Genomic DNA, 17,565 nt, shown 5'->3' with positions numbered 1-17,565 from the left:
GAAATGTGACATTTCAAAGTAAAGACCCTCATTGTGCTGAGACCTGAAATAATTTTTCCATAATACTATGCTAGTCCCAGCTTGACCACATAGGGATAAGAAAACTCCTCTGCCCAACCTGGAGGAGGGGCTGATGATGGAAGAATGAGGAAGAAGGTGGTCTTTTTCCCCTGCCCGCTTTTCCCTTTATGAAACTGTAGCCCACTAAGTTCTCAGGGTGGCGCTCTCTTGCCTGCCTGCTTATCAGCCTCACCAGGCATCCTATTTGAATGTCACTTTCTATCACTTTGCCTCTCACTGAATTCTTTCGGTGCTGAGACACAAAGGCCTGGAGCTCCTCGGAGCCCCCGAAAAGTGCCACCTACAGTTCAGCCTCACTCTCTACTCTGCCTGGTGTCCTAGGCTTCTGCAGTGTGATGAAGGAGCAGCTGACTGGCTACATGGGGGAGATGAATGGGTCTAGAGGTCTGATGCTTTGTCTTTCAACTAAACCTACATTTTTAGCACCATTTCACTCCCACCTTCCAGAGGCTCCTGGTACCTATGGCTTATCCTTTTGGGGGTGTCTTCAATGATGAAAACATGGTTCTCAGATTTCTCTGCAGCTGACCTAGGATCCAGCTTTCTTGGGGCTGCTCATTCACAGTCCATCTCCTTTCCAGCATCCAGGATTTTGTTGTTGATGTCTCCTCTTCATCCTCATGGGCTTATGCCATTAAGAAAATGTCTTTCCTGTCATTTTAGTTGGGACTTAAGAGCAAATGGACCAAAAAAATGTGTGCTCAATATACCATGTAGAGTTATGCCAATGTTCAAATTTCTTAATATTCTTAAAATTTTTAAAGAAATTCTCATTGAATTTCTTAAAAAGCAATTAGCTTGAAACCAAATGATCATGCAAATAAGCAACATTTTTTCAAGTTTTAGATCACAAAACATCTATTACATGCATTTTCTTTGAAACTGATGACAACTCTATTGGTAAAAATTATTCTTTGTTTTCTAGGTCAGAAAAACCAAAAAAAAAAAAAAAAGAGAGAGAGGGGTACATCCTTTATATAAAGCAAATGGAAAACATTATGTGCCAAATTTGGAAGGTTTTTGTAAGAATTTATTAGAAATATTAAAAATTGAGAAAACTTGCATTAACAAATCAAATTTTCAGCAGTTTGAAAAACTAGAAAAGGGGGCAACATTGAGCCCACACTCCCCATGGGGACAACCCATCTGGAGCTGAATCTGAGCTGCTTTTCAGGTGGGACTAAGGCCTCCAATCCACTCTGTCTCCACTCACCTCCTTCACTCATCTGTAACCAGAAGACACTTGAATTTGAGACCAGAAAGAAAGAAATCACTTTATTTGGAAAGGCAAAATTGAACAATATATATGCAAAAATAAAACTATAATACAAGCCACTGTATTCTCTGGGTCCCACCCAGTGTCCACCTTGTCTAGGTTAAATGGTTACCTCAGAGATTAGAAAAAATGAGTAACAGGCACAATTGCAGAGAATATGCATATTTTGTCTCCTTCGCCCTGCCCTCCCCCCACAAGCTGCACATACTTGTGTAAACATTTTGTTGATTTGTGACACATGTCTAGTACTGCAGACAAATGTGCTGGGATGAAAGGAAAGGAAGTCATTAAAATAGCAACAACAGTAGTTACCTGGCTTGACTCATCAATGTTGCATTTGATGATAAATTCCCACAGGGCCTCAGGTGAGGAGGGAATAAGGACATCCAGCTGCACTGGGGGCTAGGAATTTTTTTTTCCTACTTCCATCCATAAAGCCTGCTTTTTTTTTTTTTTCTTTTTAAACCTATAGCAAAACTGAGAGACATTACACTCCAGTTCACTGCAGTTTAATTTTAAATTTTATTCCCAGAATCCTCTAAGAGTAGCTGGCAGATCCTGGCTTCAGCTTAGCCTCTAACCAGCAGGATATTTGGAAAGAGTCTACCTTTCAGAACCTTGGATTTCCCATCTGTGATTGAAGATACTGATTATATCCTTGACTCCACTAATCTCCTGGACCTTCAAGTGCTTCTTATACTTGAAGATAGTCTCTGATGTCTTCCCAGTTGGGCTGGAATGTCCTGAGGTTTTTTGCTTTTTGGATGTTCAGCATTTGTGGAAAAAGAAGATGCCCTAGCCAATTTTAGAAGGCAGAGAACTATCTTTTGAAGGTGGAGTAAGTTCTGTTAGCTCAGAAGGATTTGTGTCTTGCAGATCACTTTGCTCTCACTGATCCTTAAAGAAGCATTTGATTAGCTGTAGTATATCCAGGCCATTCCAGTCTCCTACAGGAGAAGGGGACCACCTGGTGACATTAAAGCCATATGGATGGGTGGAATTGCACAGATGACCAAGCCATTCCAGACAGGCTGGAGGAACTAGAGCCACAAACACTCCATTTTTTATGAATTTACTGAGTGCTTACTCAGTGCCAAGGCCCTGTGTTTTTAAGCACTAGAGATTGAAGAAAAATTGAGTTAACACGCAGCTTCAGGGTTTAATATAGTAACTCTTAGTCAGGATTAGAGCAGGGGCTGGCAAACTATAGCCCAGGCAGGCTGTTTTTGTCAATAAAGTTTTATTGGAACACCAGCTGCACTCATTCATTTAGGTATCATTCACCAGTGTTTCTGTACTATAATGGCAAGGCTGAGTAGTTGCAAGAGACCATAAGGCCCACAAAGCCTAAAATATTTACTATCTGGCCCTTTAGAAAAAGTTGCCAATCCCTGTGTTACAGAAAAGCACTGACATGTAACTAGGAAATGAGACAGGTGGTCAGGGAATATAAATGATTTGCATAATAAAATCTCAGAGGGCGAGGAGACTGGTTGAACTAACAACAGCAACAACAAAAGCATCAGTTAATGAGGTTTGAGAACTTTGAAAAGTCAAAATAAAGTTGCTTCTAGCTTACATTTAACAAATGCAAATTAACTATATGCACTGGTTTAAAACACACAAACAACTTAAGGCAAGCCAACTACTTGATTTGTGCAAACAGCAAAAGGGTAATTAGTTCCAGCTTTTGGAGGAAACTGGTTATGGTGAGTCCAAATACAAAAACAGGGGTACCCGTCATTTATAGGTGATCCAAAGCACTTTTCAAGGGTAATTTTACTCTGTTTGATTTTTCCTTTAGGGTAAACTCTTAACTTTGGTACCGAATACATGCACAGGGTCATGACTCCACAGTACTTAACACTAACATGGCTGAAGGACCTGTCTTAATGAACTGGTTTGTATGTTACGCTCTGTTTTTTTTTTAATGTTTTGATTTTTAAACAGAGATGTTGCTTTAGCACTTGGGGTTGATCAAAGCAGTCTGTTTTCTTTGCTATTTGAAACATCAGTTGAAATCACACTGATGTTAAATCTGAAATCCTTCGAAAAAGAACACTTATTAAATACAGATAGCCATAGCTTGGCCCTGGGGAAACCACTGGAATTAATGAGTGTTTATAGTTCTTGCCCTCTCATTCTCCAACGGCTTAAACAAATCTCAAGGGACTGCTGCTGAAAGCATCCTACTGCAAATGACAAGAAAATCAGCCAAGCTTCAAGCAGAAAATGCCGCGGATGGGTGTTGGGAGCAGATTCTTCTTAAGAACGTCAGATGCTAAGAAAATACAGAGGAATACTGTACAAGGGGTACTTCAGTCATATTGTGGATGCTGCTACTGAGATGCAGAGTATATGTCTGCTTGGAGGAAAGGCTTCAACCTTCCAAGCCACAGCCCTTACAAGTAAAAGCTTGGAGGTGCACCCACCTCCACACGAGCTGAGGCAGGAATTAGAGGTAGTAAAAGTGTGCATATAGAAATCAAACCTGTTTTGTAAAGCCCACTGTGGAAAACACACTTCAGAATGTAATTTGGCTGTATTCCACAAAATCAGTTGCATTTCAGGAAGGAAATTAAAAGATAAGAAAAGTGTGTGGGCCCTCCCCCATGTCAGAAGGGGTCCTGGGAGATGTACAGTCTTACACACACCAAAAAATGCCACACACATTCTTCCAAATGCTCTGAGAAAGACGGCTTTGCTCTAAGACAGACGTGACAATACACACCTCATGGAAAGTTAACATGCAGCTCTGCTCTTTCCTACCTCATCCTGACTCAGGAAACACAGGCTCTGTGGGCCTGAGATTTCAGCCCAGCCTGAAAAGGCTTGATGAGCAAAGCTTTAATATTTTCCATCCAGGGCAGAAAAGATCCATTTTCTTACATCTCATGACAAACAACAACAACAATAACCACAACAAAACACAGAAAAAGAACCTCAGAAAGATACATTGGTTCATTAGGCTGCTTTTTCAATCCCCAGAGCCCTAGGGGACAGTTGCAGTGTCTCCAGTGGTAGCAAAGACATTTTCAAGAGTTAAAAAATAGCATACAAAAGTTGATTTACTAAAAACATCTGCCCGCTCCAGCCCCCAAACAACCCTCAGTAAGAAGTCTTTTTCTTCCCCCTTCTCCTAGCCCTGTAACTTGGGGCTGGCTGGCAGTGGTTTTTTCCAGCAAGTTATTCCTCCATCTGGGCCCAGGCCTCCTCTGCTTTCTCGTAGTACTGGTTGGCCAGCCGGCCCTTCATGGCTTCCATCGCTGCCTCGGCTGCCTGGGTGTACAAATCGCCTGAAAGAAAGCAAAGCAAGGCACAGAGAGGTGAAGAGCCTGTTGTTTTTGCTGCCTGGTATCCCTGACCCCTCTCCAAGAAGATCACACTGAGATTACTCCTTCTGGCCTATCCCTGCACATAACCTGGGTGGGGCTCTGAGTGTGCACGTGATCCAAGCCGGGTCAATCAAAGCACCTTCCCTGTTCTTCACCAGGCCACAGGGATTAGTCGGGACTTAAGCGCAGCCACCCAGAGTGAGCTATCCCAGGAAGCACAGTGATTGGTTTAGGGGCTGTGGGTGATTCCAAATGAGTCACTGAGAATCAGGCTGAGGACTTCTATTGGACAAATTGGGGCTATATGAAAGTGGAAGGGATAAAGTGTCTAGATGGGTTTGGCCACCAAATGAATTTGTGGAGAACATATAAAAACACTTGGTTTTCAGTGCTTTTGGATTTAGAAGTTTCAAATAAAAGATTATAGAATTACAGTATTAGTTGCTTGATTTCGTTATACTACCTTAAAAAAAACTTTTAAACTTAGCCTCATCCTATACCTGTGAAACCAGGAGTTCAGTATGTTTATCATGTTATTTAATATATACAATGTGCATTAACTGGTGAGTGAATAAACAAAATGTAGTATCTATAAAATGGAATATTATTCAGCAATAACATGGAATGAAGTACTGACACATGCTACAACATGAATGAACCCTGAAAGAAGGAAGACACAAAAGGTCACATACTGTGATCCCAGTTATATGAAATGACCAGAACAGGTAAATCTATAAAGATGGAAAGTAAGTTAGTGGTCGCCAGGAACAGCAGGAAGGGGAAATAGGGAGCCACTGCTAATAGGTACCAGGTTTCTTTCTGGCATGATGAAAATGTTCTGGAATTAGGTAGTGGTGATGATGGCATAACACTGTGGACATACTAAAAACCACAGAACTATACACTTTATTTTTATTTATTTTTTGAACTATACACTTTAAAATGGTAAATTTTATGAAAATGTCAGCTCAATTTTTGAATTGCAAACAAACCTCCCAAATTTCTAACATGTGACTATTAAAAAGGTTCATTTGCATACCAACTTCATAAAGCCCCTTTCTAAGCATCATATGGGTATCCAGCCTTGCAAAATACAGGACCAGTATGAATCTTTCTCCCAACCAGAATGGAAAGAAGAGACTCAGTCTTGCAACTTGTTGTGAGTCCCAGTGAGACAGGAATTATGTCTCTTTCACTATCCAGCCCTGTCCCACCCCAGGGGCAGGTCTGCCAGGCCCTACCTGATCTCTGTGGGTCCTTCTCCAGCCCGCAGCCGCCTGTGAACAGCATCTCCGCCTCCCTGGCCAGCAGCATGTACCGGGGTTCGTCTTGCATCCCATCATACTCCCCACCCTCATCACAGTCAGTTGTCTCCAGGGCAGTGTTGTACCAGTGGAGAGCCTCTGGCCAGCTCTGGGACCTTGCCAGGAGATACAGAGGAAAAGAGAAGTTACCATGGCAACAGGGAAGGAAGGAGGAGGCCCATCAGCAGGAGAGGCAAGTCAGGGATCGCAGTGCGGCCACTACCTATGCTTCGGGACCCAAAGTATCCAATGCCACCACATCTAAGGGCTGTCATTCACATTGTGCTGCTGCTGCTGCTGCTAAGTCGCTTCAGTCGTGTCTAACTCCGTGCGACCCCATAGACGGCAGCCCACCAGGCTCCCCCGTCCCTGGGATTCTCCAGGCAAGAACACTGGAGTGGGTTGCCATTGCCTTCTCCATTGTGTGAAAGTGAAAAGTGAAAGTGAAGTCGCTCAGTCGCGTCCGACTTGTAGTGACCCCATGGACTGCAGCCTACCAGCCTCCTCCATCCACGGGATTTTCTAGGCAAGAGTAGTGGAGTGGCTTGCCATTGCCTTCTCCGCATTCACACTGTAGATCTATATATTCATTACAATAGTGATCAAGTAGTTTTCCCTAACAAAACTGGTATAGCACAATAATTTTCCAACAGATGGAAGTCGAGCATCTTGAGGAAGGGGAGCATTTTTCTAGTATCCATAAAATCACCCTACAGGAATTCCCTGGCAGTCCCAGTTAGGACTTGGTGCTTTCACTGCCATGGCCTGGGTTCAATCCCTGGTTGGGGAACTAAGATCCCACAAGCTGCACAGGGTGGCCAAAAAAAAACAAACAAAAAAACTCCCCAAACCAAAAAACCTACCCTATGGGTTTGCATTAGCAGTGGGTGGTATCCCAACCAATTTGCCCTGTAACTCATGCAGGAGAAGAGGTGGGTGGGGTACCCTTCACCAAAGCCCCCAGAACCTTCTGACAGCAATCATTCAGCCCTTTCTTTCTCTGCCTCTGCTGGCCAGCTCTGGCTTTCCTCCAGAAAATGGAGGGCTTACTCCAGAACAGCTGACTTCTCCCTTCTGACTCTGCCCTTCACTCTCAACTCTTTCTCCTACGGCCGCACAGTGGCCAAACCCGCAAGGGCAGACACAAATGCCAACCCAATCTGTGCAAAACAAAATAAAGAGTAAACAGGGCAGGGGGCTCTTTTCCTTGGGGTGTAGTAATGCATATTACCAAACACGTGAGTAACTATAGGACATCAGGAAAGAGCAAAGAGAGACACAGATAAGAAGGTCTACGTGCCTCATGAAATGTTCCTGGAGCTGCACCTGTATATATATAAACACATATACATGGACCCGGCTTCACCCTCCAGTCTTAGCTCGTCAGCCGCGCCAGACTCGCTGGGTCACTTTCTCTTCCTCGAACGTTCCAGCTCCTGTCCGCCCTTTGGCTTTTGCACCTGCTGCTCCCTTTGCTTAGAACATCCTTCCTTTAACTCTTCCCATACCTGGCTCCTCATCTCTCCAACCTCAGCTGAGCTTCTTCAGAGACACTGGCCCCCAATACTCTATTTCTTACCATTACCTCAAACTGTAATTCTCCTGTTTACTTATTCACTTGTTTATTGTTTTTCCTGGCTAGAATGTAAGCTCTAGGAAGGCAGGGACCATGTCTGTTTTATTCACTGCTGCATTCCCAGGGCCTGGCAGACAGCACAGACTCTATAAATGTCTGTTGAAGTGGCTGGCTGGGATGGTGTCAGGAGATAATCTTGACTCCATTTTATTTTATAAAGAATGGAAGTTATTTGAAAATTATTTGTGGCACATCCAGAAGACTGGGGTTTGAACAATGGATTGGAAACCACTAAGCTAGTTGATCTCAATTCTTTCAGCTTTGGCCCTCTCTGGTCTTGAAAGGCAAGGCAGAACTGCTCTCAACACATTAAATGTAAAAGAAGGGAAAGGGCCTACTCTCTCCCCACCCACCCCACCAACTCCACACCCAGTGGTTAGTTTGTCCACCCTGCCTTGAAATTTCCAACGACTTTTCCTTCTCCTATGAGATGGTAACTTCTGGGGGAGGGGGGGTCAAAACCCCCTAAATGAAAATAGCTGACTCTCATTAATGCTCCCTGAATGGAAGAGTCTGGGGCTGCTTGGAACGAAGAAGAAGAGTAAGAGAAAGACTTTGGAAGATGTTACAGAAGAAAATCTTGATTGATTTAACTACACAGATACTAAAAACCAGCAAGTCCCCAGACCCAGTAGTCAATGGGCACTGTGTGGCACCTGTTCTCCCTGCTGCCCCAAATCTATGGTAGCCATCTCTGAAAAAAGGTTTTAAGTCAACTCATATACCAAAGAGCTAATAGCCTTAAGAAAATAAAAATTTTTACAGGGAATTCCCTGATGGTTCAATGGGTAGGACTCTATGCTTCCACTGCAAAGGGCATGAGTTTGATCCCTGATTGGGGAACTAAGATCCCACATTCCACAAGGCCAAAATATATATGTGTGCTGTGCTTAGTCCTCAGTTGTGTCCGACTCTTTGAGACCCCATGGACTGCAGCCCTTCAGGCTCCTCTTTTGTGGGGATTCTCCAGGCAAGAATACTAGAGTGGGTTGCCATGTCCTCCTCCAGGGGTTCTTCCCAACCCAGGTATCAAACCCACATCTCCTGCATTGCCAGGCAGATTCTTTACTGTCTGAGCCACCAGGGAAGCCCATGAATATTGGGAGTGGGTAGCCCATCCCTTCTCCAGGGGATCATCCCAACCCAGGAATTAAACAGGGGGCTCCTGCATTGCAGGCAGATTCTTTACCAGCTAAGATACAAGGGAAGCCCATATATAGATATATGGGCTTCCCTTGTATACATATACATACATACACATATCTCATTATTAACAAATCAACAAGAAACCAATCATCTCAAATGAAAAAGAGAAAGTACACAGAGAACATAAAGAGAACACAGATAGTAAAGATTTTTTAAAAGCCTCAGATACAGATATTCAATGCCGAGTACCAGCTCCTCACGCCCACGTGGTCGTTCCCCACTGCACTCAATGGGCATTGTGTTAGTCGCTCAGTTGTGTCTGACTCTTTGCAACCCCAAGGACTATAGCCTGCCAGGCTTCTCTGTCCATGGGATTCTCCAGGCAAGATTACTGGAGTGGGTTGCCCTTCCCTTCTCCAGAGGATATTCCAGACCTAGGGATTGAACCCTGGTCTTTTGCATTGCAGGCAGATTCCTTACCATTTGAGCTACAGGGAAGTCTCAATGGGCATCATAGATGTTGGCATTTGATTTTGGACAAAGTCATTTCATGTTTGTTTTGTTTATCTCCCCTCCATGCCAGTGATTCTGAGCCCCGCAAGAAGCAGGCTAATGTACAGTCCACTGGAGAACAGATGAGAAGACCTAAGTTTTGGCCCTGCTATTTACTGGCTACTTAACTGCAGACAAGCCCCTTCACTTCTTAGAACCACATATCCATAAAATAAGCCCCTAAATGCTGCCCGGTCTGTGTCAAAGAGATGTGTTGATTCTTTCATCCAAGCAACTACTGAGCCAGGCCCTGTGCTAAGCACTGGCACTGAAGAGATGCAGGAAACCCAATTCTAGTTCTCAGTGAAATAAAATCACAGATATAAAAGCGAACCCAAATACAAGGAGCTTTACAGTCACACAGCAGGTAGCTGACAAACATTTGCATGATATGTAACTCAGACATTTTAGACCCTGAGAGGTTGACATGACAGAGCCGCAGTCTTGATTTAGCTTCTAAACTCAGTGAGAGGGAGATGAAAACACGACCCACATAGGAGGGAAGTGCCACACTGCCCCAATCCTGGCAGTTTGGACACTGTCCCTTCCAGAAAGCCACAGGTGCCTGAGAACAAACGGGGAAGCTGAGATCCACTGGGAGCCAGTGAGCAATAGGTCCCACTAAGAGTTGAATCCCCTCAACCGTTCTCTGCTCCTGGACTTCTGGGACCTCCCACCAGCCAAGCCAAAGACCCAAGATGAAGCTGCCATTCTCCTCTTGCCACCAGAGAATCCAATCCTGGCATCTCTGCCAGAGGCATAAGGGAAAAGCTGTTAACGCCTGTAGGGTTGTAGCTGTCAGAGATTTCAAAAAGGTGAAAAAAAAAAAAGGGGGGTGAAAGTGTTGCTCAGTCTTGTCTGACTCTTTGCGACCCCATGGACTGCAGTCCGCCAGGCTTGTCTGTCCATGGAATTCTCCAGGCAAGGATACTGGAGTGGGTAGCCATTCCCTTCTCCAGGGGATTTTCCTGACCCAGGGACTGAACCTGGGTTTCCTGCATTGCAGGCAGATTCTTTACCATCTGAGCCACCAGGGAAGCCCAAATCACTCTGGAAAACTCACACCAGCACTGAATTCCCCTGGAGCTCATTTCCGTCCCTCCACTCCCTCTTAGAAGTGAAAACAGTAAAAACAAAAATAGGAAGAGTCAGTTAAAATCACCCCTAATCCCATCATCTAGAGACAACTGGCTCTGGACCTGATGCTACATATCCCTTCAGACTCTTTCTTGCACAAATCTTTACAGAAAATGGCTAAGATGCCATTTCTCTCTCTCTTTATGTGCCAGTGAAATTACAGGCATCACCTCATTTAACCCTCACACAACCACACACTACCGCCCTAGCATGCAGGTTCTATGGGTATTCTGATTTGAGATGATGAAGAAACTGAGGTCAGGGAGGTAAACCTTCTTGCCCACGGTCACGGGGCTGGTACTCGGGGGAGGCACACCTGGAACCCAGGTCTGTTCTGATTCCAGAGGGGAGGCTCCCACCTGCACCCTAGGTTCCCACCAGCTCGACCTGAGCCACAGCCACAGTACCTGTCAGGGCTGAGGTTCTGGCCAGTGTCAAAGGCTCGTGCCACCAGAATCATGCACTGTCTGTCCCCAGCTTCAGCTGCCTTCAGTAAGTAATCAAATCCTTTGGTTTTGCTCTCTTCTGTCTCCTGTTAATACAAACCAAAGAGGGGGAGAGAAAAAAATGAGCTGTGAGGGGCTGCCAGAATCTCATACGTCAATCTTTTCCCTGTTTCTTGAATTGAGAGCTTCAGGTTAGGGCTGCTGTAGAACTGTACATTGTGAGAAAGAGAACAGAGCTTACCCTGCTGCAAAGAGATCCCTGGGTTCCCATCAGGCAGGGAGAAAAGGAAGCTTAGTCCACTCCCACCTCTATCTGATGTGATTCTGCCAGAGACCACATCATCTATCCACTTCCAACAGGGGCTCCCGGCTTCCAATTCTTTTAAATTTTTTAGCAACTTTATCGAGATATAATTCATATAACTCATTCACTTAAAGTGTACAACTCAGTAGTTTTTAGTATATTTACAGATTGTGCAACCATCACCATAATCAATTTCAGAATATTTTCATTAAGTCAAAAAGAAATCAAAACACCATACTCCCCCCCCAAAAAAAAACAAAACAAAACACCATACCCTTTAACTATTACATCCCAATTGCTCCCCATCCACCCCCACCCAGCCCTGGACAACCACTAATCTACATTCTGTTTCTAGAGATTTCCCTATTCTGCACATTTTATATAAATGCAATCATATAAGTAGTTTTTTGTGCCTGGCTTTTTCCACTTGGCATAAGGTTTTCAAAGTTCATTTCATACAGCTTCTATCAGTGTTTCATTCTTACTTATGGCAAAAAACATTCCATTGTATGAAGATACCACAATTTATCTGTTCATAAGTCATCAGGTGATGGACATTTGGGTTGCTTTCATTTTATAGCTATTCTCTATGAACACCTGTGTACAAACTTTTGTGTGGGTGTATGCATCTATTCTGGGGGGTTATATACCCAGGAGTGGGCTTCCTGGTGGCTCAGTTGATAAAGAATCTGCCTGCAATGTGGGATATCTGGGTTCAATCCCTGGGTTGGGAAGATCCCCTGGAGGAGGGTACGGCAACCCATTCCAGTATTCTTGCCTGGAGAATCTCCGTGGACAGAGGAGTCTGGCAGGGTACAGTCCATGGGGTCGCAAAGAGTCGACATGACTGAGGGACTAAGCACACATACCAAGGAGTGGGGAAGCCCAGGTGGCACAGAAGTAAAGAATCTGCCTGCCAATGTAGGAGGCACAAGAGATGCAGGTTTGATTCCTAGATCAGGAAGATCCCCCAGGATAGGAAATGGCATCTGACTCCAGTATTCTTGCCTTGAAAATTCCATGAACAGAGAAGCCTGGCAGGCTCCAGACCAGAGGGTTGCAAAGAGTTGGACACAACTGAGCAAGTGAGCATGCACACACAAACCTAGAACTTCTGGGTCACATCCAACTCTATGTCTAGCCTTTTGAGGAGCTGACTGTTTCCCACAGTGGCTACACCAGTGTATATTCCCATCTGCTTTTATTATGCTTCTCCAAGATCTATCCAGAGAGAGATTTTAAGCTCAAGTCGGTCATATTACTCTATCAAAGCTGCTCTAGGACTTCTTATCTCACTTGGAGACAAATACAAAGCTCTCATATCAGTCTATGAGGCCCTTCTCAACCTTCAGGCTTCAAGAAGCGTGCCAGGGACTACAGTTGTCCCCCATATCCATTCAGTTCAGTTCAGTTCAGTTAAGTTGCTCAGTCGTGTCCGACTCTTTGCGACCCCATGAATCGCAGCACGCCAGGCCTCCCTGTCCACCACCATCTCCCGGAGTTCACTCAAACACACGTCCATCGAGTCCGTGATGCCATCCAGCCATCTCATCCTCTGTCGTCCCCTTTTCCTCCTGCCCCCAATCCATATCCATTATCCCCTGCCATATTTTTGCTGGCACATGGCTGACCAGCTAAAAACTACATTTCCCAGCCTCCCTTGCGCCTGGAATCAGTCTCTTAATAACAAGAGGCCTACCCATAGGGAATTCCCTGGCAGTCTGGTGGTTAAGACTCTGTGCTTTCACTGCAGGGGGGACAGGTTCAGTCAGAGAGTCAGTCAGTTCAGTTGCTCAGTCGTGTCCCCACAGACTTCAGCATGTCAGGCTTTCCTGTCCATCACCAGCTCCCGGAGCTTGCTCAAACTCATGTCCATAGAGTCAGTGATGCCAGGATGTTCAGTTAGGGAACTAACATCCAAGAAAGGACGCCTATCCAGTTACTCATTCCCTGTCATATTATCCCATCTCTCACTTAAGAACAATGCTTGGCACAGGAAGTACTCAATAAAGGTCAGTTATTTTTACTTCTGTTGGAAATATTTTCATTTGTTAATTATTACCTGTATTTACATTCTTTTCCATCTGAAAGGTTTGCTGTTGTCAATAGTAACCTAGGACACTGCCCAGAGTGTAGGAGCACTCAAAAATACCTGCTGGATGGGTGGGCTGTGGGGAAAGTGGGAAATGGGCGAGCAGCTTTTCAGGGCACTTGCCCATGTTTTTTTGGCTGCCAGAGCTGGTCCTAGAGAGAAAGGCCTTTGAGATGCCTTCAGATAAGAAAACTAAAATAGCTTCTACATCCCTTTACAAAGGGGCTTGGGTGTGACTGGTGTAAATAGCCTGAGATCATAAGAAGAGTTACCAGGGAGTCTCAGAGAGGTCTCCCCAGTCCTGGCCCCTCACCACTCATTCTGGGCCTCGGCATTCCTTTATTTAGGCCTCAGACACTTCTACGTGTCCTCTCTGCGCCAGATGCTGGGAGAACAGGCCGAATGTGGCAGGAATACTGGAGCTGGCTCTACAAGCTCGTGAAAAATGATGTGAAAGCAAACCAGTCATAAAACACAGCTGCTGCTGCTGCTGCTAAGTCACTTCAGTCGTGTCCGACTCTGTGCGACCCCAAAGATGGCAGCCCACCAGGCTCCACCGCCCCTGGGATTCTCCAGGCAAGAACACTGGAGTGGGTTGCCATTTTCTTCTCCAATGCATGAAACTGAAAAGTGAAAGTGAAGTCGCTCAGTCATGCCCAACTCTTAGCGACCCCATGGACTGCAGCTTACCAGGCTCCTCCCTCCATGGGATTTTCCAGGCAAGAGTACTGGAGTGGGTTCATAAAACATAGACTTTATTAAAAATTAAATTATGTTAACTTACAGTTAAATGAAAGGTAACAAACACCCAAAGCTCATCACTTCCTAATTATTTTACTCTGCTTTACTGTTATCTATGCTCTTGAGGTTATTAATATCCACTGCAGGGCTTCTCAAACTCAGCACTAATGACATTTTAGACAGGATAATTCCGTTGTGTGGGGACTGGCCTGTGTGCTATAGATATTTGGCAGCATCCCTGGTCTCTGTCCACTAGAAGCCAGCTGAACTCCCAGAGCTGTGACAACCAAAGGTATCTCCTGACACTGCTAAGCATTCCATGGAAAAGCAGGAAGTAAAGATGCCTGCTTGAGAGCCACTGGCCTATGGAATCTGCTTAGTGGAAATGCTATATAATGGGAATGCCATGCATTCCTTCCAACTCCGTGCTCAGTGATGTCATGTTACTACCTGGACATTGGCCACAGTGGGAGCATTTACACCAAGAGATGGCAAAAATATTAAGAGTGCAGATTCATTTAAAAGTATGCTGTGTCTGTAGCCATGACATTGTGATAAGCGCAAGAAACTGGAGTCTCTTCGGTATTTAAAACTATCATCTGATTCAGCAAAGGAGTCTTGCTCATGTCAGCAGCAAATAAATGAAACTCCAACTCTGACAAAGAGCTTGCTTGTTGCACTTCCATTTTACTCACTAAAGTAAGTGAAATTATCAACCAGTATCCAGGTTACAACTTTACTCCTTCATCAACCACAACCCGAGGGAGGCTACAGATATAAGCACCACAAAAATTAGCGAAAGAATTCTATGAGGATAAATTGACCATATGGAATTCACAACAGAATATTTTTATTATTGTTTGTAAACTGTATGCTCCACTTTCTTTTATCACTAAACGTCTAATAAGCTTACATACATATATGAACAAACATTCCCTCCCTACCTGCAAGAACCAGTCATTAAGCATTTGCCAGCATACCACTGGCTAAATGAGATATATTCAATCCAGCCTTCAGGGAGCATGGAGACTAGAGAATGAGGGACAATTCATCTACCTGTCAAAACCCGCTCCCCCCAACCAAACTTGCTCTTTCACCATCTAAAACAGGAAATAAAAATGGGTGTAGGGGCTTCCCTGGTGATCCAGTAGTTAAGAATCTGCCTTGCAATGCATGGGACACTCGTTCGATCTCTGGTCAAGGAAGACTCCACATGCTGCAGAGCAACTAAGGCTGAAGCCCACAACTACTGAGCCCACGTGCCGTAAGTATTGCAGCCCGCACGCCCTAGAGCCTGTGCTCCACAACGAGAGAAGCCACCACAACGAGAAGCCTGCACGCCCCAAAGAAGAGTAGCCCCCGCTCACCGCAGGTAGAGAAAGCCCGCGTGCAGCAATGAAGACCCACCAGAGCCAAAAAATAAAACAAAGAAATAAATAAATGTATCTTTTAAAAAGGCTTTGGGTTATCCCTGTGCACGCATGCTCAGTTGCTCAGTCGTGGCCAACTCTTTGCAACTCTCTGGACTATAGCATGCAGGGTCTTACCAAATAGACAGATTTAATTAGTTAAGATGACGTCATACTGGAGTAGGGTGGGCCCTAAACTCCATAGGACTATCATCTTCATAAGAGACACAGAGACAGACACACAGACAGAAGGCCATGTGAAGATGGAAACAGACTGGAGTGATGCGCCCACAGACCAAGGAACACCCCAGATTGCTTCTACTCACCAGAAGCTAGAAAATCATGGGTGTGTCGACACCTGATTTTGGACTTTGGCATCTAGAACCGTGAGAGAATGAATTTCTGTTGTTTTAGGCCACCCAGTCGGTGGTAATCCCTCATTCTAGAAAATGAATACTCTCTTGGAATTACATGTGAGGATACGAAGATGGAGGAAAAGGTAGGAGGGGCTTTTTTACTGCAAACTTTTCTATATTAAAAAAAAAGCTTTTTAGCCACAGGGCTGTCGGGTGTCTTCCCATACCCTCTTCCAGTCTGAGACCCACGACCCTCTGGGCCATGGCCAGGCCCACAGAGAGGGCCTGGTACCCTGTGCCCATGACACGTCCAGCCTCATCCAGCCACAAGCCTGGCCTACATGACAGAGAGGATGGGGACAGACAGCTCGGAGCACACGCACACCAAGGGCCTCTCACTTTCTCCAAGGACAGATCACACTCCCTAGGCCTGGTCAGTCCTGTCCACTGTGCCCACAGAGCAGGGGGGCCAAGAGGGAGAAGACACCCTCACGGATTCCTATCACACCTGTCCTGTCTGGGCCCCCTCTCCGGCCTCGTCTTCTGACCTCCTCCTCACACCCCATGCTCCAGCTACACTGATGGCCTCCTGTCCTTCAAACCCCACCTGGCTGTCTCCCCAGGCCCTAGACCCACGCTGTTCCCTCTGCGCACACTGCTCCTCCCACTCTGTGCCTGGCTGACTCCACTGGGTCTTCAGGTCTACCTTCGGGATCACTTCTTTCATTCGCTCCACAAATGAATGCTGAATATGGAGTCTGTGCCAGGTCTGTTCTAGCCACCAGGGAATGACAATCAGGAAACCCCAGCTAAGGCCCTTCCCTCATTTGTTTGCAGCAGCATCTTCTGCTTCTCCCATCGCACCCTGTTGTAATTGCCTGGGAACATGACTGTCATCTTTACTCAGTCCCCAAGGCCAGAGACCAATTCTATTGGTGTCAGCTAACTTGGAAGTGCCTGGCCCCAAAGTGATGCTCAGGAAATTTCCTGGGCATAAACCCAGGGAGGGAAGGGTGATGGGTTGACTGAGCTCCTCTGTCCATGGGATTCTCCAGGGAAGAATACTGGAGTGGGTTGCCATTTCCTTCTCCAGTGGATCTTCCTGACCCGGGCATGGAACCTGGATCTCCTGCACTGCAGGCAGATTCTTTACCATCTGAGCCACTAGGGAAGCTCACAAACCCATAGAAGGAAGGGTGATGGGTTGACTGAGCCCCCATCCACTCACCTTCAGAGAGACATCCGCCAGGATGTGGTGGGGCAGCTGCGAGTACATGAGTCCCAGGCCCACGATGGCCTCCAGCTCGCCCAGGTCAGCTGCGTGCTCCAGGTGGAAGACCGCCGACTCCCGGTCCCACTCCTCGTCCTTCTCGCAGAAGCGGCCAGCCTCGTGGTAGCGCACCATGGCCAGATGGACCTGCCACACAGATGGTGGGTGGGCCTGGCTGCCTGCAGGTCGCAGCCACAGCCCAGGGCCCCCCTGCCAGCTGGGGAAGCTCCGGGTTAGTGCAAAGAAGGCATCACCATACCTTCCCCAAAATGGACTTCCCGATTTTCTTCTCGAGGTCCAGAGCGTTGAGCCTCTGCACTTCCAGGGCCACGGCCGAAGGTCTCGGCAGGTGGAGGCGGGAGGAGTTGAAGAGATTCCACTTCTCCACACAGACCTGGGGAGGACCAGGCACTGTAACTTACAGACCAGTTACCAGGCCTGTAACTTACAGGCCAGAGAAGCGAGGGGCTGGGGATGGAT

At 45.9% G+C, this 17,565-nt stretch overlaps 1 protein-coding gene across 4 annotated transcripts in view; it reads right to left on the bottom strand.

Moving 5' to 3' along the window:
* Positions 1 to 1,329: 1,329 nt before the first annotated feature.
* Positions 1,330 to 17,565, bottom strand: part of EEF2K (eukaryotic elongation factor 2 kinase) — a 72,106-nt gene continuing 55,870 nt past the window's right edge. For 3 of the 4 annotated variants that reach the window (XM_005224739.5, XM_005224740.5, XM_010819305.3), the window contains 5 exons: positions 17,345 to 17,479; positions 17,044 to 17,232; positions 10,875 to 10,999; positions 5,934 to 6,112; positions 1,330 to 4,653 (listed from right to left, as the gene is read on the bottom strand). In XM_005224739.5, the coding sequence (XP_005224796.1) occupies positions 4,544 to 4,653; positions 5,934 to 6,112; positions 10,875 to 10,999; positions 17,044 to 17,232; positions 17,345 to 17,479 (738 nt within the window). In that variant the 3' untranslated portion in view covers positions 1,330 to 4,543. The remainder of the gene's footprint in view (positions 4,654 to 5,933; positions 6,113 to 10,874; positions 11,000 to 17,043; positions 17,233 to 17,344; positions 17,480 to 17,565) is intronic. The other variant, NM_001192542.1, reaches the window with a different exon arrangement.

This window comes from Bos taurus, chromosome 25 (genome assembly GCF_002263795.3).
Source record: "Bos taurus isolate L1 Dominette 01449 registration number 42190680 breed Hereford chromosome 25, ARS-UCD2.0, whole genome shotgun sequence".
Classification (NCBI taxonomy): Eukaryota; Metazoa; Chordata; class Mammalia; order Artiodactyla; family Bovidae; genus Bos; species Bos taurus.
The sequence above is the reverse complement of the archived record's forward strand: the minus strand, read 5'-3'. Positions and strand labels throughout refer to the sequence as shown.